This window comes from Lissotriton helveticus, chromosome 12, assembly GCF_964261635.1.
Source record: "Lissotriton helveticus chromosome 12, aLisHel1.1, whole genome shotgun sequence".
NCBI classification, from domain to species: Eukaryota; Metazoa; Chordata; class Amphibia; order Caudata; family Salamandridae; genus Lissotriton; species Lissotriton helveticus.
Window position 1 is genome coordinate 458,036,683 of NC_136073.1, and position 23,302 is coordinate 458,059,984.

A 23,302-nucleotide genomic window follows, 5' to 3' on the forward strand; every position below is an offset into this window, starting at 1 on the left:
CGCCCGAGTCTTCCTGTCTGCGCGCCTCAATGAATCCTTGCGCCCACGCTGGTCCCTTCGCCTTAGCTACGGCCATGAATTCCTCCCACAGCCCATCCTGCGACGCGCCCTGTTGTGACTCGTCCACACAGGTTACTTGAGAGAACAGCGGAAACGGGGTCCCGAGGGCGTCCATTCGAAAGGTGGCTTCTGCCCTCACGGGTTCCTACGGGTGAAAAGGTATATGAATGCGTGAGCCACCCCAATCCCAGGTTGCCACCCTGGTTGACAACCGCTGAAACCTCGAAACCATTGCCCTCCACCTGTCCAGTATGCCCCGCGCCCTCCAGTGTCACCATGCACAGCCTTATACCTGTACTCAAACTGTAATCCGTTCAAATGGCAATGACGGTCGCTCGTTCTTCACCCGCGGTGTGTGTCTGACCTGTAATACAAAGGGAAAATTTTAACAACATTCTTCTTCCCTTCTGCTGGGCCCTGTGTCATAGGCCATGTTCCTTCATGGCAGGGAACCCTCAGTAATACACCCGTGTTAGCCCAGTATTTTATCCATACAGTGTATGTCCCGCCTCGCACCTGGGAATGTTCTCTAATGCAAAGCTGTGCTTCGTGACTAAACGCACGGTCAACCTGTCTTTCAGCATTGCTTCCCTCCATGTATCAACGAACAAATGTGACACAGCTCCGTGTCCTTCCCCCGGCTCTGACACACTCCAATTCAAAAACAGCATGCCTACTTTTGTTGACTAAATGCCAATCCAGGTGTTAGAGCCTACATCACTTTGCATTCTGTGATTCGCAGTTTTCACTTTAACATTATAGCTGTGTCCTAAAAGAAACCAGAATGCCCATTTGTTGGCTAAAAAGCTGGTAGGCGCATTTGCGGCTTTGCATACATTTTTGTTAATGTGCTTTGTAAATTACTGGGTGTCATCTTATGCCTTATAACTTCAAAGCCCCTGAGACAATTCTGCATGTATTTCGTTGCCTCGCAATGCACAGACCTGCCTGTCGCTTTCCTGTATCCATTTACGTGAGGTGCGGTGCTCTTCCCACGCGCTACGTTTAATTTACCCAAGATGTCCGGGTTGACGTCATGACACTGGCCTGTTACATCGGTGGTGACCCGGGGAAGGCCGACCTCCATATCCCACCCCACCTTGGTAAGGGGAAGCGCTTCCAGTCATTTAAGTTGAATAAGCAGGCCCTGAGATTTTGATATGCAATAAAGAAGGCAGTGCGCGTGGGCTGTGAACAACGACTACTTCTATGAGACCCCCCTACAGAACAATTAACAAGGTACTAACTGCACTCGGATGAGTTCAAAGGCCATATTTGCATTGACCTCCGACACACAGACCTCCTGGCAGGATGGCGACAGGCTGGTGTGGCCAGTCATGCCCGGCTGAGAACATTCGCAGGCAGGTGCGTGGTGCCTCAGAGAAAGACCCCGCCATTAATGATGTCGACCATGTAAATCGAGGGAACGACTCACCCCCCTTCACAGACGACGCCCCATAAGGAGTCCAGCCCAAAGCCTGCCTGGCACAAATTAAATCGGGGCGGGCTGGGAAGGCAGTACTTCAATACCTGGCCTTCAGTGGGAGGAGGAGTCGTAAGCCTCGGGTAGGGAGAGCGTACTGCAGCGGTTCCCCCCTCGGGAGAGGGGGGGAGAGCAACAGTCACCGCGATACCCGGGACCCCCCCAGCACTGCCGGCGGGCCCCTTTCACCGGCAGACCCGCCGTCACGGGCGCACCTGCAGTCGTGGGCATGGGCCTAGCTGTGTACTATACTTTTAGCCAATTGAGGTTAAAAGCAGCGACCCGAGACTGTCACAGAAAGAGGACATGCCGAAGGGTCCCCGCGATGTATCCAAATGGCGGCCATTTTAAATGTCTTTCTAGCCTCAACTCAAGCCAATCACGCAACGAATCGAGTGCACCACCGTTTTCAAACACCGCGTTTTCCCGCCAAGATTGCCCCCAGCTAAGCGGGCCGCCCGGCACAGCTGCGACCCCCAGAGGGGGGGGGGAGCATGCACGAGGTGGGGGCCAAATCCCCACTAACTGCACGATAGGCCCTGCGAGCCGACCCAGCCTCAGCGGCCCGCGGCTAAGTGGGCCGCCCGGCCCAGCTGCAACCCCCAGAAGGGGGGAAGCGGGCAGGAGGGGGATATCTGCGTGCTCCGGGCCCATCATAGTCAACTACATCATAGGCCCTGCAATCTGCCCCAACCTCAGCAGCCCGCAGCTACGCGGGCCACCCGGCCCAGCTGCGACCCCCAGAAGGGGGGGAGCGGGCACGAGGAGGGCTTCCCATGATACTCACACAGCTCATGCATTGCGGCAGGCAGGGCAGAATGACCGACAAAGAGGTTGCTTTCAGGGCGGCAGGGGCCTAAATACTCTGCCCGCCCCCCCCCCAGGCGTGCCCTCCTCCAGATACACGGCACTGGTGCCCTGGCCAGGGGAGGGGTCGTAGAGCTACCCGAACCTCCCCCTCTTCGAGGACTGAGGGGGGGCTTCCAACTAATGGGCACTAAGGGGGCTGCCCTGCTGATGTCCCCCTTTGGGGGACGCGGGCAGCGGCATACACCTGCCCGTGGGAATAACAGGATGCCGTGATTTTCGTCCTCAGCCCTGCAAAAAGGACTCCCGGAGTATTAACATGAAGCCCCTGTGGGCTCTCTCTTGTGGTTGCTTTTCGCACCAGAATCCTTAAAATCGCCCTCCAACTCTGCCAAGCCTCAGGGGCAGCAACCGCTGGTACTGAGTCCCCAGTAACTTTATATGACCTGAATGTATTTCTTGCTCCATTTGCCAAGCACTTAAGTTTACAGTGGTGCATAACTCATGGTGCACTGACGAACACTGTTTATAAAATGCTGCGTCTTGGGTCTGGCTGAACCCCCAGCACTGGTCTACTACACCCAGCGGGGATGCCTTTCTCCATGAAGGCTGACATTGGCTACCTAGACTCCCTCATGATATTGAACTGCAGTGTGAATGGTGAATCCTCAGGAGTCAACTGCACCACGTGCTGTTCGTACTTGTTCCTCCACTGTTGTAAGTGTGTGTCACTGCTGTACAAAGTGGTGCACTCACATTTAATAACCAATGTGCGTCATTGTCACTTGCAAGGTGAGCCCCCCTTACCACTTAGAAAAACTGCTTTGCTTTTTAAATACATGGCATGGCAACCAGTGTCAGCTGCTTTAACGTCATATTGGTGAGGCAACGTGAACGCTGGGTGTGGGGCAAGGGGGGTTGGGGCGAGGGTTTGGGGGACACAATGAATTAAAGCCCTTCCCTGCCATCTGCGGCCCCTACCACTGTGCTCCTCTCATGATGCTGGGCATACTGCACAGGCTCCCAGGGACAAATCGCAATGCTGCTCTCCTGCTGGTAATACCAGTATGAGAGCAGAGATATGATTAGCAAGAGCGGGCTGACTTGACGCTCGCTCAGGCACAGAGAGCCTGTGCCATTTCTCCACCTGGCTGTGCAACCCAGCTGGGTTAGAGAAATGTAAGTGTGCATGTTGGTTTGGCAGTCCTAAAATGGCCGGCCAAATTGGCATGCGCATTTGCAGTGCCTCCACCCCTCCTCCTCCCTGAAGCTGAGTGATTCTCTGTCAGGCTGGCACCATCCCCACCCTAAGGCTGGCAATTGGCTCAGCCGGAAAATTAATATGATAGTAAACTGCTTTTATTATCATTTTATCTTTCAGAGAGGTAAAGTTCGCCCCCCCCACCCCCATAACGGAGAAGCAACCCCTTATGGCAACATGACTGCTTGCATTTAATCAAACCATGCTCCTAATTTCCGTTAACTGTTTAATTAATTATATATATGTGTATATATATCTATACTACTATTATAAAGAGAGAACTGTCTCCTTTGAGCCAGGTAAACTCGAAAAGTACACAACCAATCGCAACACCCAATACAGCGTTGGAAAGGGGGGGTACTGTAGATGGACATAGGCTATAAAAAAATAAAAATAACGTTATTTAAAAAATAAACAATAAAAAAAAAGTAGTCCCTAAGAAGTAGCGCCGGCCGTGTGAGCAAACAACGTGGACGTGCGTGCTGACATCATCTAGCGCGGGGAGGAGCGGCGGACAGCAGCGGTGAAGTCAGGCTGAGATAGATGAAGCGCGGGGAGGAGCGGAACGTGTGCGGCTGACTTAAGCAATGGGAGGAGGTGGAACGAGGAGCGGTGAAGTCGGGCTGAGGTAGGTGCGGAACATGTGCGGCTGACTGAAGCAATGGGAGGAGGCGGAACGAGGAGCGGTGAAGTCGGGCTGAGGTAGGTGAAGCGCGGGAGCGCTGGGAGGAGGCGGAACTTGTGCGGCTCAGTGAAGTGCTGGGAGTAGGCGGAATGTGTGCGGCTAAGTGAAGCGTGGGAGGAGTGGCCCGTTAGCGCGGGGAGGAGCGGTGAACTGTGTGCGGATGATTGGGGGCCATGAAGGTGGCGGTTCAGCTGATTGGGGGCCCTGAAGGTGGTGGTTGCGCTCCAGGGGACCCCCGGACAACGTCGGGACGGGCTGCTAGTATATATATATATATATATATATATATATATATATATATATATATATATATATATATTAGTGAGTCGTGAGGCTCTGAGTGTGAAAGGAAGAGGATAATTGAAAGTGAACATGGACGGAATCGAGGCATATGAGACTCGTTCTTGTTAAAATGGGGAGGATTAAAGACGGTTAGAAATGCTGATGAACTAGCATAAGTGTCAACATTTAAAAGTTGAAAGTGGAAGATTTAAAAAAAAGAAATACATTGGAGAACTATATTTTCTCCATTGGCATATATTGTGGCAGAAGAAACTTTAAGCGGAAGACTGCTAAAATGAAGCAATTTTTGTGCTTAAAATCAGACACTCCTTACTGAATCGGATCTGTTGACATGTGTGTAATAGTCATGCCATGGTTGGTAGTCTGTTAGGTGGCATACTAGGGAATGCATTTCAGCGCGCAGCTCTTGTGATTGAATCATTTTTACACACTCAAATCACTGTTGGGTTTATTGTGTCTCACACTGTAGTTTTCTCTTTACCAACCTCTGATATTCGACCTACCTACCCCCTGTTCTCTAAATAAGTTGAAGGTCAACATTTTCATGCGTGTGACTTAGGGGCAGGGCACATTAACACAAAAAAGGTTTTTTGAAGAAAAAATCAGTTACCTCGCAGTTTACTGTGGTATTGTTCCTTATCTATCTTTAATAAAGTGCTTTGTCACTGGCCATGTTTTCCGACTAAAGTCCAAGTTCACTACTCCCGTGTCCTGAGGAGACTCGTGACGCTGCAGATTCCTTCTCAATACTTGTAACATATAAGGACACTTCCGGAAGCCGCTTCGCCATCCATACAACCTCCTGGGCCTCTTTCACTTGGGCAGAGATTGCAGGCGGAGGCAGGTTTTCACATCGCCTTGGTATAAAAGCACGGCGGCCGCAGAGCAGTGACTATTGGCCTGACGCCAGTGAGTGGGGAGCTGCGATCCGGAAGCAGAAAGTTGGGCATCAGGTCCCAGATAGAAGGGGGGAGATCGACGTCCAGGGACCACGAACCAGCCTGCCTTGAAGAATGGCCGGTGAGTACCCACCGGAGTCCAGGGGGAGGCAATAAAGTCATTTAAACGGGGGCCACTAGTCCCTCAGAAAGTCACGCGCCATTCTATTGTATTTGCATCTGCATTTATCTTTCTAAGTAACGCGTTCCACTAGTACACATTTATCCTGTCGAATTGTGCACTGAAAAGCGTGTATATTGATGTTTTTTTTTCCTTCAAGAAACGCGGACATCGAAATAATTTGTTGCAAAGTGCAGAAACAGCCCCTGTTCTGTAACTGTTCTGTCATTGAAAGGAATGTTTGCTCTTACACATTGCTACAGTTCACCTCGACTGTTACACAGTAACCAATGCATGCTTTAACACAAATCTGTATTCCCCAAGTTTATTCTGTCTTTCTGTTTTTTTTTGTTAATATCAATCGAGCACTCACAGTGTATGCCGTTTTTGTTGTATCCCTTTTCTTGTTGCTAGTCTTTCATTAAATTATGTTTTATTATGTTGTATTTGCTTTTCTTACATGAAAATCTCAATAGTACTTGCTGAAAGCAAAACATAATAATACAATGTGACACTGAAACACGGAAAAATGTATAGATGCATTTATGTATTTATGCATTTATTTATTTATTTATTTTTGCTAACAGTTTTTCACCTCTAGATCCTTTCCTGTGGTGATTTTTCTTTAAACAGAGTTGTTCATTCTTTGATAGATGATTACGGATTACAAAAGATTAGTTTTTCTTGCCAGTGATAGTATTTAGGATATGGATAAGAAGTGGTCTTTATATACGGTTGCTTACCTTGAAAATGGTTTAAAACGTGTTTAAAATTGTTGATAACAAAACATAAAATTGTGCACAGTGCAGATGCGCTGGGGCTGGTGGACTCCAATAATCATGAGTGATTTGTGGTCCATTGACACAGCCGGACAACCAATAGCCAGTCTGTTCTTTTAGTAACAGTCTCTGGTGCATCTTAATGACGTCATAGTGAGTGTGCATAGTGGGAATAATTGTGCACATACCTACCACAGCTAAATCAATGCATGGAAGAATATGGTGTGGGAGGCCTGGTGCCGCCTTGTGAATCCTCCAAAAAGAACGGTTCTCGACTAGTGAAACAGGGCATCATGAACTCGTATGTCAAAGATTATTGGTTCCGTTTCAAATAAATACATGGTTCTCAGAAAGGCAAAAAAAGCAGCCATTTTACAAAAATGCATCTCCGCCTTCCATTGGTTTGTTGACCATGCAACTCACTACTGGGATTTAGTGACATGTTTTGGTTTACGGTATCCTTTCAATAAAACTTGCCCAGCATGGAACAGATACAAAGCTGCCCTTCTAATTTTCGGGGAACTACTTTCTAAGTGCCTCATGTAAAAAAGACTGCTTAGGTCAGCTGTAAAGTTTCACCGTTTAGCATGGCGGGCGAGCATCAATTGGTTACTTGCTGCATGCAGTCTTTTCTCTGTCTAAGGAACTGAAATGCCTCATGCACCCACGGATTCCTAGCAGAACAGGGAGAGGGTGTGGCTTAACAAATAAAGCTGCTTACTTTAAAGCTGGGGAACCCAGTTCGAGTTCCGGCATCTGCTCAATCTCCTGGTTCCTACAAAAAAATTAATATGTCCTTGTGTGATAAAACTGGTGCTTATGAAAAGTCTTCAATACCTTTGGGCAAAGATTGCATTAGCTCAGCATTGCAAAAAAATAACAAGCATTTGCAATGAAGTTAGATGGGGCACTGGGAGGGCCAGGTATCATTATTTACATAAAAACAATAATGATAAAATAGGCGCCGTGCAACAACATCATGCGCGGCGCCTGTGCCTATTGAATTAAGCGGACGCCGTGATCATGCGCGGCGTCCGTGCTTGTAAAATGAAATCGTGCATCACGCGCTCAATGTTGCAGGAAAGCATGTTGTGCCTGCAGTAGTAAAAACACGTTAAAGAAAGTAGTGTTTAAAGACTTACGAAGACGTAGCGTGTCAACCGAAGTAAAGGGGCCAGTAGCCATGGGAGGTTACAAATGAAGAAAAGGCGGTACTAAGGAGGGACTAACAAACTAATTACTGAATAAGAAACCTGCATTTACAAAGGACAAAGACCGAAGCCAATGACAGATATGGGTTGAGAGTGGGCGGGGCTTCTCTTCCATACTCAACTACAGCAGCTCACCCGAGCAGCGCATGCGCGCTGACTCAGGCTTGACCTAAAAACGGCCACCCTGGGGACCACAACGGGCCCTCACCCTGGCGGCCCACTGGGAAAACGCCCGGTGCCCGCTACAGCCAGTCCGGCTCTGCTCTATGGTGCAACATCCTGTGATTCTATGCAAATTATTGAATCTCTCAGGGTGATACATTGCAATATAAATATGCTGCAAGAGCAAAAAAAGGCAAAACTTTATGAAAAAATTGTTCCAAATCGGGTGTTAACAGTATTTTGGGTACGGGAAACTGTTAAGAGAAGCAGACGAGGAACAAGCATTGGTAAATGCAGAAAAATATGCTACCTCCAATAGAAATAGAGGAAAAGTAAGTGCCATGCACAGGAACTAATGATATGCCAGAAAAGAGAGGAGGCGGGATGTAAGCCCCTCTAAGTTTATATTAAAAACAAAAGATTTCTCAAGCACAGCGCAAGAACTGTGTAGGCGAAACCTAAAAAACAAGCAAAAACAGACAAGGGTGCCAGCAGCCTTCAGAAAAAGTGTTAAAACGCACTTTTTGTTGGAAGTAAGTGGTAGAGAGACTGCTGCAGGGAGTTACAGCTCCCCTCTGGAGGTGTGCATTCTGGGTGTGGGCCCAGCTTGCATATGCTTAAGGCCAGCCTGCATATATCATTTCCTATATGACATCCACAGTTTACTAAATGTTGTTCGCAGTGATCGAAGTAAATAAAGAAAATTATTGGAAGTTTGATCTTTAGTACAATAGGAGCTGAGTCAGCGAGTGTGGGCGTGAGCTGAGATGTGGCTAAAAAGAACAAAATACCCTGTAACCAGTGATTAATTTGTAAAAAGTAAATAAGTGCCGGGGCCCTTGTCAGTAGGCCACTTCAGCTTGTATCACCCATTGTCCCAGCCAGTGTGGCCAATTACAGTACCAACACAGCTACTAACCATCACTCTCCTACATGTGGGACGGTTAGACCATTCCAGGCCCCAAAGCCATAAAAATAGCTTGGGTGGCAAGCATCAGTATTTTGTATGTATATTCAAATTAATAAAAACCTGTTCTTGTGCTCGTTTGTAAATTAGCCAAACTGTACCACCATGCGGCAGACTGCCATCGGTGCCAGTTCTTACAATTATGTGCTGGTGCCGAGCACCGGAGGCCACTGGCTCAAATTAAGCACTGCCTACAACTATATTGTTGGTACTTCACTTACTGGTAACAGCATATGTAATAAAGTGCACACACCTTAAATGAAAAATAAATGTCATTTAAATGTATCCGTGGGAAATGCATTTTTCAGGAAGGACAGCTCACTTGGTTAATGCCAAGACTTCAGATTTCTGTGAATGAAACTGGACAGTTACTGATTTGAATCCTAGTCAGTGCACTGGGTAAGTAGTGGCTTGTATTCATAATGCTAAGAGATCCAAGTCTGTGATAAAAAGCAGTACTACCCACAGTATAAGATAGGTTGCACATAGTATAAATAGGTGGTTGTAAAAAGTGCTAAAAGATGGTGTTTAACTTTTTACAGAGCTTTCAAAAGTTAATTTTTAGAAATATGCTTACTGTGCCTAGTGCAGACCTTTTTTATAGGTTTCCATTAAAAGGACAAGTTCCATATTTTATCAATTAAAGCCTATACTGTCTCCCAAGAAACATTTCGATTTCTGATGAGCTTTTCTTTGAGGAAGCAGGCACCCTGAAGAGAAGTCTTGTTTCATCTTTAGCTGCCTCTTGTGTCTCTCACTTCACAGTAGAAGAGACTCTTCATCTCCCCCTTTCAACCTGCTGCAACTCAGAATTCAGAAACTGTTGGTCTTTTTTTTTTAAATAACGAGTAAGGGAACAGTTTTGATCAAATTAATAAAGCTTGGGAACTCAGTTCCCCCTCCCCTTGCCCAATTTGACCTCTGATTGCTTGCAGCCTTAGAATTTTACTTTTCCCTTGTTTATTCCAAAATGTTGTCAATAGATATGAGTTGTTTGTTTAAAGATAATCCTGTAGTTTTTCAATTATTTGTGGCTTCGTTATATGACTCAAGAACACCGGTATAGAAATTACTGAGTGGGCTGCAGAAAAGAAAATTATAAACCCTCTGCAAATATGTTTTTCGTAACAGCATAGGCACCATAGAGAGATGTTTGAACTTAAACCTAATCCTAGGTAAATACACAGTGGAAAAGCAAACACCATTATACCTTGCCTTCATGGACTTGCCCATGGCTTTTGACTGTGTTAACCGCTCTAAGCTGTGGCTTTTATTAGAAATGGGGCTGTTTGCGACCCATTGTGCATTTCTTAGCAACAATGCATGAGAACACAAATGCCAGGGTAAGATTTGGACAAAAAAGGGAAAGTATCCAAAGGAATTAACACTGGACGCGAGGGCGACAAGGGTGCGTGCTTGCCCCTCTGCTGTTTATCTTATACATAAACATTCTTAACCCTATTTCTTGTACCTCCGATGCAGGTGTACCACTTCCAGTATTACTATATGAGGACAATGCAGTTCTAAAAGCTCGTACCCCAAAAGCTCTGCATTTGTTAGTCCACTCTTTCATGTAATTTATGACTACCCTGGATTTACTGACTAATTTCTCCAAATCATTTATAATGGTGTGCAGGGCTGAACTGGCCATAGCAGGCAATGGGCATTTCCCCGGTAGGCCGCTAGGGTGGGGGCCGGTTTTGGGCCCCTGGGGGCTGTTTTTATTACTGGGGGTCAGCAATATCGGCCCCGGTAACAAAATCAGCTGAAACAGGCCCTTGCAAACTGCTCCGCTGCACTCCCCCTCCCCACAGGGGGGGGGGGTGCAGCTGAGAAGTTTGCAAGGGACGGTTTCTGTTCCCAGTCCGGCCCTGATGGTGTGTGGCTCCAAGCGTACCTGCCTCACAAACTTTCCAATTGACTCTAATCAACTGCTAAGCACAAGCAATTTTTCTTACCAGGGGATTACTTTTAATGCACCTTGCTCGTGGGTACCAAATATAACACAGGGCAGGGTGAAGTTATCTAGAGTAGTAGGCTCACTCTTCAGTCCCCCATTTCTCCCAAGTGGCAGGGCACTTGCATCGCTATTGCAGATATATGCCTCTCAATTTGTTCTGCGGGGCGAACAACCTTTACAACGAGGTTGTTACACCCCGATACATTGCGGTCATTACAACGCAAGTCGTTACAACGACTGGCGCTGGATGGCGCTATACACTAAGGAATAGTATGATTTATTATTCCAACACCTTCCCTACTGTTACGTAGGCTGGAGTTGGAATAGTAAATCATACTATTCCTAAATCCAGGGCCTCTAGTGCAAGTGGTTTTAACAACTTGAGTTATAATAACTGTGATGTAACCTACCGGGATGTAAATTATCGTGTTGTAGCATAACATATTCGTTCCGCAGGCATCCTATGGGGTGGAAATGTAGGGTGTTGCAGGCCCTATGGTAATATGGTTATACAGGCAGAGGAAAAGCGATTCTGTAAGAAGATTCAGTCCTCCTATCTTACTCCCATTTTATTTGCCACAAAGAACTGGGTTTAAGCTATATGAGTGACCGAATCAGAACGCTTCCACCACTGTTATGATTATCCATTTGGAAAAGTGAAGAGACTTCTCTCAATAGAGACATAATTACTGACTGCCTAGCTTGCTATAAAGGACTCTCTATTCTATGGATAGCTTATGCAAAGAAATCTTTTGAAGAGATCAGTTTAACCCATGTTTTTTCTGATACAGCATTGAGTGTCAACCTAGGGAGAAAGCATGTATAAGCATTACTATTAACCCCCGACAAGTGAAGAGGCGAAGTGTAGAAACATTAGAACCCTCTATTGCAGCTTACTTGCATTTGGGCCCTGCAGATTCTCCCACTAAATATTTAACACTAGAGGGCGATGGAAACACTCCTTGCTGTGGGAAGATACAATTCAATACTTACTCTGCATCCCACTAGGCTTCCAGAGTGATCTTGAATCTGAATTGTGCCCATGTAATGACATCTCGGCATAATCAATGTTACAGATGATAATTTTTTGTGTTTTTTTTATAAAGATTTACTAAAATGTTTTTAACGTTTTTTATGATGTCCAGAAACCTTGGGCAATGTTTTCAAGCCTATCATTCTTACACCTGTTATTTGATGATGATGCCTGTTTTTATGAGAGTTCTTTCTTGCGTGCTGCAGTTCGATCTCGGGTCACAATGCACTTTGATTAAATGTGTTTTTATTGGTCTTTTTTAAAAAGTTGTATGTGTGTTATCTGTATCTTTCTCTGCTGATTAAAAATTTCCTGGAGAAACTGGTTATGCAATGTTCGTATTTTTTGCATTTATGCACTTTATGGCTGCTTTTGCAGCCCAATAAAGTTTGATTTGACTTTGACTTTGAACACAAGAATGCCATTGGTGGATAAAAGCCAAAGTCTTGCCTGGCTGTTCGCATCAGGGTTCAAGGGACATTACGCCAATGACCCAGAAAGAGTAGAGCCGGTACAAGTGCACCTGAGGCCGTGCCGGCTCATAAAACAAACACCTCTGAAGCAGGGCTGGTTCTATTCGATGGCAACACTAAGCAGCCACCTAGGTAACCACCTGCAGCGGGCACAAGATGAAAGCCATCAACGCTGAACATGTGCCCCTTCTGTCAGGGCAGTGGATAATCTGACACACATCCTTGTAGAATCCCTTCTCTGACCTAGAAAGGCATGCCCTGCTCAGTGTGTGTTGGCATGCAGTTGAGGTGACATGGAGCTCTCCATTTTTTGATATTTTAATTGGTGAACAGATTGAAGAAAGAGCTCAAGATAGGTGATTTGCTTTCCTTGCAGATATCACCATTGAGTTGAGCTATTTTAGGAGATTATTTCTAGCTCATCCGTCCTCCACAACATTTTAGAGTTCGGATTTTCCTACATTTTTTGAAGCTCTTTACCAATGACAAACTTCCCATCTAAGATAAATGGTTGCCTATTTGGCCCACTGATTTCATATATACAAAGATTTTCATGTGGGTTAATCAGCATCTTTGGGTGGAGAGAGATTTGTCCATGATGACAATTATGAACAAACAAGAAAAAAGTTAGCAAGAGCCTTTGCAGTAATAAATATATACATGTGTATTAAAGCAGACGTGAGAAAGTAATTCACACATTTCTTTCAGAAGTGCTTGTACATGTTGCAGGTTTTCAGATATATTCTGGAACCGTGTTTGCATTTAAGTCTACAAGTTGGTTTACTCCATGTGTGAATTGGGTCCCTGGCTTTTATGTGTTAGATTACAATACACCATCCTTACATTTTTCCGCTGAGCAAACCCAATTAAGAAAAGAGGCTTGCAGTCACTACTTTTACAGACTCAGCAACACTTGCTATAGCAGTGGCATAGCAAGGGAGGGGGGGGGGGGCAGTCGTCACGAGTTTTGTGGGAAGCAGCCTCCTCCCTGCTCTTACCTGTAGCTGTCGTGCGGCAGCAAATGCAGGAATTGCCAGCAACCCCCGCTCTTACATGTGGCCGGGCTGCCAAACGCAGGGACCACCACGGGCAGCCAAAGGACTAGCTGTGCCACTGTGCTATAGAGACTGTGAAAGGTTAAAACAACTGAGTCGAGATGGGATTGTGTACTGGTCCATGCAAGTGGTCTTCTAGAGATTGTAACTGGACACTGATCTATGTCAGTTGTCTCTTTGGAGATGGTGATCGTACATTGATTCATGGAGATGGTCTTCTAGATATGGGTGATTGCGTATTGATCCAAGGCAGTTGTCGTCTGGAGATGGTGACTGTACAGTGGTCCATGTACATGGTCTTCTAGAGCATTCATGGACACAGATTCCTTTTAAAGTAAAAGTAAAGTAAAAGTAATGTTTATTGTTTAGTTAGTTAAAACCATAACAATTTAAAACAAGTAGCAAAAGTGCAATATTACAATAAGCAGTTAAAAAGCAGAAATTTAACTATAAAATCATTTCGTTTCTTAAAAGTTCAATGCAGTAAGTTAGACCTTGTTTGCCCAGCTTCCGACCCTTTTAGCAAAGCTTTTTAAAGGCTTTAATACATTTGTTCAATCTGCCATGCAGTGGGGGGTCTGAGGGGCTTAGGCACGCTATTATTGCGGCTCTGCAGGATCTAATTCCTCTTTCGTTGAAACTTGTCTTTAGAAAGATTACACGTTCAGCCCGCAGTTTTTTACATGTGCAAATTATATGGATGAAGTCTTCTTTGTGATGATTGCACAGCCGGCATGATTTAGGGCCTGTGTGCCGCCAAGCTGGCAGCTCAGCCTGGGATGGTAGTAATCCAAAACGCAGTGCCATAAGTTGTTTTTTTACGTTAATTGAGTAACTTTCGCTCAAATAAGCCGCCGGTGCGAGGGACTTGTAGTGGTTTATCACCATCCAGGCGATTCCTTTTGAAACAGTGGATAGTACCGCACAAGGAAGACTGTAAACCCTTGTGAATTAAGACCCATAATGATACATTATGGCCATACCAAGGGGCAGTGGTGGCTCTTCCGCTATGGTGGAGGAGCGTCGCCCCCCCAAAAAATGGCAGAAAAGGTTGGTAAAAACAATAATAAACACGTTTTATTTTTCCTTTGCTGCCATATCTTGGGGGTGGGACATGAGGGGGTGACAGGCATTGAGGGTTGTGGTAGGTGCACTCCCTTCACTGCGCGTGGCAGTTTGGCCGGCCATCTGAGGTTGGCCAAACCATCATGTGCAGTGAAGCGCCTCTCCAACCCAGCAGCGCTGCTGGGTTGGAGAGAGCAGGCACAGACTCTCAGTCTTTCCTGGAGCGCAAATCGAGGGTACTCAGGCCAATCCTGAAGCATCTCTCATGTATGAGAGCAGCTTCAGGAATGTGAGTAGGGCATTCTGGGAGCCCGTACTGCCTGGAGAAGAGGAGCAGAAGACTGCGACTCGGCCGGCTGCAGGTACGTTTTTTTAAATTACTTTTTTTAAATTCCCCAGAGACACCTATGACCCTCTCTCCTCCGCCTGCCCCGCCTCTCCTCCAGCACATCGTCCGCTACCACCAAGGGGGCCTGAGGACAGGACAGTTATCATATCCCAAGCTAAATGCACTGTCTCACCAAGTCATTAGTTCCCCTACTTCTTTCCCCACTCAACATCAACACAGCTACATCGATTAAGCCGATGTGTTGAAATAAAACATTACCCTTACCCCTAAGCCTATATATGCCAAAAGGAGGATTTTCTACAGAAGTCTACAAAACACGATGGCATGTACCACACACAACTAAATCAATCTAGGCACATTGGTGAACAGACCCTTAAAGCGTTTTACGTGTCAATTTGCTGGTTTGTGTTTTACTACTGCAACTCAAGGGTGTAAGGCTCATTGGCGAAACATAGATCTACGAAAAAGGTTTTGCCTTTTCTCTTGCTTACTATATATTGCATTCTGCTACTGGTTGCTACTGTTTACATCTCTACTGTTACTGTCTTTTGCAGGGAAGCAAGAACTCATCAAGCGTGCCCTCATCATCTTTGCTCATGAGGAGCGTGCTTCATTCAACTATGCTATGAAGGAGATGGCAGAGAACACGTTGAAGCAAAAAGGATGGGAGGTGACTGTGTCGGATCTGTATGCCATGAATTTTAACCCTGTGCTGTCACGTAAAGATATAAAAGGTAATGGAAGCCGGTACTGTCACACACAAGATCTTTGTACCTTTGTTTCCTCAAAATTTCTCTCTGATACTATAATGTCAATTACGCTATTTTTTCTCTCAGGTAGTCCCAAGGACCCAACCCACTTCAAATATGCCGTTGAGACGGGCCGTGCTTGGAAAGAGGGCTCTCTAAGTGATGATATTGTAGAAGAACAGAAAAAGTTGGAAGCCGCTGATCTTATTATATTCCAGGTAAAGGATGATCTTCAAACATAATCCAAACAACAAACATGTCTAACATGGGTAACATTGTGATGGGCTTCACTGATACCGTGCAGTGGGCCTTACAGATATTCTGCTGTGGAGTTCACTGATATCTTGCTGTGTTGCTTACTGTGTGGATCATGGCTCTTTACTGTGAGACTTAGTGAATCTGTCTGTGGGACTCACTGAAACCCTCATTGGCACTTATTTACCGCCTGCTAACTCTTAATAGTGATTTCACCACATTTGTCTGATTGCAGTTTCCGCTGTACTGGTTTGGAATGCCCGCCATCATGAAGGGCTGGATCGAGCGAGTGTTTACACACGGCTTTGCTTATGCATTACAAACCATGTACCAGAACGGACCCTTTAAGGTAAGGCCAGCTCGAGTCTATATAAGTGCATTTTAAAATTCTGTACACCCAGTAGTCACTGAGATTTGAGTTTCCAGTCAAAGTTATTAATTTAATTTTTGGAACTATGTCTAATGTCAATACTAATACTCCCCATCACCTTTTTCTTGAAATGTATTGTGTTTTCCTTCTTAAAGAACAGAGTCTTGAATCTCATTCAATTCTCCCATTGTCCAGACTCATTTACTTCCAACACAGACTATCTTATCTGTTCTCCCTTCCCTCGCCTCCTCTCCCCTCCCATCCCCTTCCCTTCCCCTCTCCTTCAACTCCCCTCCTGCCACCCCTTCCCATCCCATCCCCTCCCTCCCCTTCCCTGACTTGACCTCCACTTCCCTTCCCTTTCCTTCCCCTCCCCTCCTGCAGCCCCTCCCATTCCCTTCCCTACCTCTTCCCCTTCCCTGCCCTCCCATTATCCTCCCATTCCCTTCTCCTCCCCTCCTGCACATTTGCCTGACCTGCCCCATCCCCTCCACTTCCCTTCTTTTACCTCTCCTGCCCTACCATTATCCTCCCTTTCCCCTCCCCTCCTGCCACCACTCCACTCCCCTTCCCTTTCTCTCCCCTCTCCTCCCGCTCCTTTCCCTGACCTGATCTCCCCTCCCCTTCTCTTCCCTTCCCTTCTCCTCTACTCCTGCCACCCCTCCCATTCCCTTCTCCTCTCCTCTCCTTCCCCTTCCCTGCCTCCCATTATCCTCCCCTTCCCCTCCCCTCCTGCCCCCTTCCCTACCCTCCCCTCCCCTCCCTTCCCCTACCCTCTCCTCCTACCACCTCTCCCCTCTCCTCCACTCTCCTCCTTTCTCTTCCCTCCCCTTCCCTTCCCCTCCCCTCTCCTCCTGCCGCCCCTCCCCTCCCTTCTTTTCCCTCCCCTTCCCCCTTCTCTTCCCCTTCCCTTCCCTCTCCTGCCCTTCCCATCCATTCCCCTCCCATTCCTCCTGCTGCTCCTCCAGTTCCCCCTTCCCCTTCCCCTCCCCTCCCTACCCATTCCCTTCCCTTCCCATCCCCTCTCTTCCTGCCACCCCTCTCCTTCCCCTCCCCTTCTCTTCCTTCCACCTCCCCTCTCCTCCTGCCGCTCCTTTCCTTTCCTTTCCTTTCCTTTCCTTTCCTTTCCTTTCCTTTCCTTTCCTTTTCTTTCCTTTCCTTTCCTTTCCTTTCCTTCTCTTCTCTTCCCCCCTTCCCTTCCCCTTCCCCTCCCCTTCCCTTCCCCTCCACGTCCCTGCCTTCACCTTCCCTTCCCTCCCCTTCCCCTCTCCTCTCCTCCTGCCACCCCTCCCCTCCCATTCCCTTCCCCTTTCCCTCCCCTTACCTCCCTTCATTTTCAGACTACTCTACTCTCATCTATTGTTACTTTACTAGTAGCCCCCAAACATACATTACAGGCTTCCGAGTTCTCTCTGACTTGCACATTTCACAGATCCCTCCCATCTCTATCATCATTTAGATGGCTAGACTCCTCTAGCACCTGCCAGCTCTGTGTGGCTCAGGCTCTCTTACTGTCTCCCCTCTCATCTTCACACCGACCCTTCTGCTCTTCCGGGCTCATGGTTTACAAAGCCCTCTGGTCTCTCCCAAACTTAAAGAGCTTGATTGCTCTCTCGAACCCCGACACTACCAATATCTTCTGTTTTCTCCTGCCCTCACATTCTGTTCTTCTCCCTCTTACACTTCCTTGCCCAGAAGCCTTTTCTCTCACCCAAACTTAAATGATACAGACTCACCTATTGGCAGTCCTCAGTGACCTCCTGGAACCCTTGCTTATCATCACTTACTGTACAGTTCTAGTGTGCCATGCTTTTTATTGGATTCCTTTATTATTGTTCCTCACCAAAGGCTGTCCTGGGTGGTATGCCCAACCCAATTGCTTCGATGACCTGGATGAAACCCCTGGTAGTTTTTTTGTCTGTGATTTACAAAGCAGTTTTGCCAAACCTCCTAAGTAGTACTGCAGATCCTGGTGCTTTCCACATTTGCCTATACATCTTCGAAACAGTCAAATGTTGCACCCAAAATGTATTTATTCATCTTTGATGTCAATGTGCTAGACTTGAGCACCTGTGAGGACCCCTGTACTTCTCTGCATTCTCCTAAACTATGAATCTCAGGTTTTTGTGATCCCACTGGTATTATAAAAGCTTTAGATGATGATTCTCAATGCCACTCATGGGTCGCCATATTTCCTCTCGTAGGTGCCCCTTCTGTCTATTAGAAATTGTAGGACCACTGCCCATGTTTTCATCTCCCTCTGACAAATAATGTTGCATATGAGGGGGGAGCCTTTTGCTAATGCCAGGGGGCAGTCAAAGCAGAATTCATTCTTGCACAATGTGACTTCTTTAAAGCAGTGTCCACCAAATAAATATTTAGTTTTAACACCACCACAGAGCATCAAACACTTGAAAAAAAGTCTATTTGAGGGAGTGGGGTTTAGGGAGAGCAAGAAATATTTTTTATTGAGGTCTTCTTCCTTAAAGTACATTGGGAAAAATGTAAGTTGCATCAGAAACACATCATAAATGTATTCTTTCATTGTCATAGTGCAGCTGACCAGCTTCACAATTTGGCACCGATTCAGGCTTGGAAATGCCTGGTTGTGCTTAGGGAACACTTTTGAAATGAAGAACCGGGTTTTAGAACCCAGCGGCGCCAGGGGCACGCCCAAAGGCTTCGGGTTCACCTGTCTTGGAATACAGAGACACGGGGTACTTCTGAGTGGCGTCAAAGATCAAATTTATTGGCTGCAGCCAGTAACAGAAGTCCTAGAAATCATCACGGTATGAGTTCTCAGGAGACTGCTCAATTTTACCAAGCAAGTCATCCCTTTTTATGCCAAAAATCACATTCCAGACAAATACCTAACATTTACAAACTGTCCAATCACATGTATCCACACCAGAGGTATCGCATGACGGTAAAACCCACTTTTCAGTTGCCCAGCCCATAATCAATCATCGGTCAAACCCAACATTCTTCTTTAGATAGGTCGAACGAACCCATAATAAAAAAGGACCACAACCCATATCGTAAATAGACCATAAAAGAAGAAACAGAAACAGATAGAAGTAGGATAAGGCATGTTTGTGTGCAGTAAAACCTTATGATGTCCTGTGCTCTGATCCTTAATCTTGATCAGCTAAAGGGCAGGAACTGGTTTAACAAGGTCAGCTTCAGGCAACAGGGTCAGTTCACTCAGGTCAAACAGGAATCAGCACGAACTCTAGCTAAGGTGTACATGTCCTTAAAAGACTAGTTCAACCACAGTCATCGGCCTATGTGAGGGCAACAACAAAATGGCTGCCATACATAAAATGGAACTCACGGTTCAGAACGAAATCTCCGCAAACGTAGTGAATCTGTAAGTCTAGCATGACGAGATCACTCGTACTTGCCGAACTCACTAGTTACGGTTTACTATTATCAAATTCGTAATGAAACCATGCCATTTATAAAATGGGTTCAGAATTCACAGAACCTCAGACCCTCCTTTTGCCCTTATATAGGTAATCACTCAGTCAGCGCCTGAGTCGATGTCAGATCGTCAAGATACTGCTGGAGCATCATCCTATTACTCGGGACTTCTCTCGAGACAGGTCTTCTCACACACGTAGTAGTACAAAGGCCACATATGGCAGGGCCACACTGTACACAAAGACAACATGAGAAGAGAATCGCTAAAACCATCCCAATGATCATCAGAATCTTCCATCCCCAGGTCGATAACAGTTCCCAAAACCATCCAATCAACGACCAATCTCCTTTATCCACATTTATAGACTCAGAGATCTTATGTAACTTAGAAATGGCCTGGTATACTGTAGGAGCATTGTCTGGTATGAAAACGCAGCAACTCGATTGGATCACTTTACATACCCCACCTCTGTCCGCAAGTAAGACGTCCAAAACCATTCGATTCTGTAATGTCATAAGGCGATCCGCTTGAAGCTCAGCGGTCAGATTACTAAGGGCACCAGCAGTTTCATTTATGGTGGATTCAACCACTCTCGTTAATTGCCGTAGGTTTCTACTGTTTGCCATAGGTCCCCAAAACAGTAGGAAACCCTTGAAAAAGTCTCCCACTTTTTGTCCCGTAGTATCTTCCTCACTGAAGACACCCCTAACAACTCTCGTTCTGTGGTAATCTACAGCAGCAGTATACGTAGGAGGCAACAAATATGCAACATAACATGTTCCCGAAAAATCAGGGGGCAACCATGTATATGCTCTATCATAGCAGACAAAATACGTGCCCTTAGCTGCTAAAAACAGTGGGGAAGTTTGGGACGCAAAGACATACGTCTGAGTACAAACACTCTTCCCTAACTGAGCTCTCGGATTCTTGCCTTTCCCTTGCAGACAAAAATGACCACGATGGGGTACAATCCAAATCGGAGGTGACCTTTTTCGTCTCTGCTTCTCACCCAGACTAATACTATATCCGGTTGCATTCCAACCAACATATGCTAGTAACTCAGCCTTGGGAATAGTCTTATACGTTTCGATATCTCTACTCATATCTGTAATTCCCTTCACCAAGGCTTTATTACTTGAGTTATCTCTCATGGAACGCAGGGGATAGACTTCGATGGCATAAATAAACATAGTCTGATATGCCCATACGGACCCATTGTAACTGAATGGCAGAACCAGATAAGGAATACCAATATCCATAGTATGTGGCATAAGACCACACACCCAACAATTAGTGGTGTTCACTACTAACTGGTGTTGATGGAGAAGTTGCACAAAGGAATTATTCACAAATTCCGACCTTCTAATTTGCTCGTGTTCAGGTAAAATATGAAAAGAATGTAAAGAAACAGTAGTAGGAAAAGACATAGGTTGGGAAGTAGGTGCAAACGGCTGTTGTGTGGCATAGAAAACCAAACCCACACAAGCTAATGCAATATTCAAAAGCATTAAAAAACACATTATTAAAAAACATTTGCTACGAACCAATATACATATTCGGACTTTAGAGTCCATTTTCCTAACATTCTGGGCAGCGTAAAAAAACTCCATCCTCTAACCGTGCTGTTCGCGGCAGTTGGTTCTCTTCCACTAAGGAATGCGCCTGTCAGTCTAGGGAACGCCCTTGGACCAACCAGAACTGTCGAGCTTGTGTCCACACGGCTTGCAATCCCAAGTCTTTATACCGCGACCCTACAGCTGAACCCGGATGGTGGTTCGAAAAAGAAAAAGACAAAAAAGTTTCTTGATCTGCCAAAGTGTAAATTCACTACATAAAAAAGAAAATATTTATTTGTCCATATGTACAATCTTTCTTGGTCTCAAATCGTAGCGTTCTTTGTCAGGCACAGTCTGATCTTTGAATAGAAGATCCGGATTGGTGGTGTCAATCTTCAGATAAGGAGGCACAGCAGCTTGTAGAACATCATCATCCTCAAGTTCAGACCTTCTCACAATCAGAATCAGCGATACCATCCCTTACCCACTGATCATATGGTAAAGGCAAAGGAACTTTTTTACAGTGGGTGGCATGCACCCAGTTCTTTTTGCCTGCTACTCTAACAGCGGTTCTAGTAACCAACAAAATCAAATAGGGGCCGGTCCATCTAGGTTGAAAGTTCTTGGTACGCTGAAAATTCTTCACAAGAACGTACTGTCCAGGTACAAGTACGTGGCCTGGATCTGTAGTAGCTGTCGGCAAACTGTCATAGACCTGTTGGTGGAGAACACGTAATTTAGCAGTCAAGTCATGTAAGTAATCCACCACATAGGGTATTCAATACTGCTGTATTCTTTCGGACGAGGCACTCCACAAACATTCGCTGGACGACCAAACACAATCTCATACGGACTAAGTCCCACTCGAGAATGCACAGTCGTCCTTGTTGACAAAAGAGCCAACGGCAAGGCATCTGGCCATGTAAGACCAGTGCTCGCTTGTACCTTAGCTAATTTCAGCTTAAGCGTACCATTGTAACATTCAACAAGTCCAGCAGACTGGGGGTGATTCGCTGCGTGGAACTTCTGACTGGTTCCCAATCCAGAGCATACTTTCTTCATGATTTGACCCACAAATTCACTCCCATTGTCTGACCATACAATTCTCAGCAATCCATACCTAGGGAAGTACTCTCTCACCAAAACCTTGGCTGTAGACTAGGCACTATTATCTTTTAGGGGGTAAGCCTCTATCCATCTAGAAAAGGCGCAAACAACCACAAGAACATATTTCAGATTGCTGTATCTCTCCATGTGAATATAGTCTAACTATATCACCTCAAACGGATACGTCGGAGGAGCAAAATGACCAGCTGAAGTTGGAGTTCCCTTACCAGGGTTATATTGCAGATAAATCATACAATGTTTCACCAAGTTCTCTGCACATTTTGGGATTCCAGCATTCTGCCAAACTGGAGCCAACAACTTACATATTCCTTTCGAACTTATATGAGCCAATCCATAGCCATTGTAACCACTGGGAGCACATACGCGTCTGGCAACAACCATCGCTGGTGTTCCGACAACTCAATCCAACAACGCGTAGAATCCAACATACCCGTACTCTCTCTCCAAACATTCATTTCCTTTTCTGTAGCTTCAGCCTGAATCATTTTCACATTTTCTATCATGTCTTCACACATTCCACCAGCCATTACCCATCTTGCTGGTCCTGCAACATACATATGGCTCATCATGTCTTTCGCTGTTTCCTTCGCAACTTCATCCGCAAACGCATTCCCTCGACCAACATCATCCACAACTTTCTTATGCACACTACATTTCACAATTGCAATCTGCTTTGGGAGAGTGAGAGATTCCAAAAGTTCATTCACTAACTGCCCATGCTGAATTTTAGTTCCATGGGAAGTAAGGAACCCACGCTCTCTCCACAAATGCCCAAAACTGTGCGCAACACCAAACGCATACTGACTATCGGTATAAACATTCACTCGCTTTCTTTCCGACAACACACATGCTCTAGTCAGTGCAATCAACTCTGCTGCTTGCGCAGAATTCTGTGGTATGCGTTCTGTCTCAACGACTGTATTTAAAGTTGTGATAGCATACGCTGCGGTCGTTTCACCATTCGGAAGCTTAAAACACGAACCATCAACCCACAGCGTACCATCAACATTCTCAAAAGGAGTGTCCTTAAGATCCACTCTAGCTTTTGTTTCTTCCTTTGTACGAAGAAAACAATCATGCTGTTCTTGAGCATCCGTCTCTGTAGAGA

At 45.9% G+C, this 23,302-nt stretch overlaps 1 protein-coding gene across 1 annotated transcript in view; it reads left to right on the top strand.

The window, feature by feature from the left end:
- Positions 1-5,366: 5,366 nt before the first annotated feature.
- Positions 5,367-23,302, top strand: part of LOC144799892 (NAD(P)H dehydrogenase [quinone] 1-like) — a 32,016-nt gene continuing 14,080 nt past the window's right edge. Inside the window, exons 1-4 of the mRNA XM_078671501.1 lie at positions 5,367-5,619; positions 15,267-15,446; positions 15,549-15,679; positions 15,952-16,065. Coding sequence (XP_078527627.1) covers positions 5,613-5,619; positions 15,267-15,446; positions 15,549-15,679; positions 15,952-16,065 — 432 coding nt within the window. The 5' untranslated portion in view covers positions 5,367-5,612. The remainder of the gene's footprint in view (positions 5,620-15,266; positions 15,447-15,548; positions 15,680-15,951; positions 16,066-23,302) is intronic.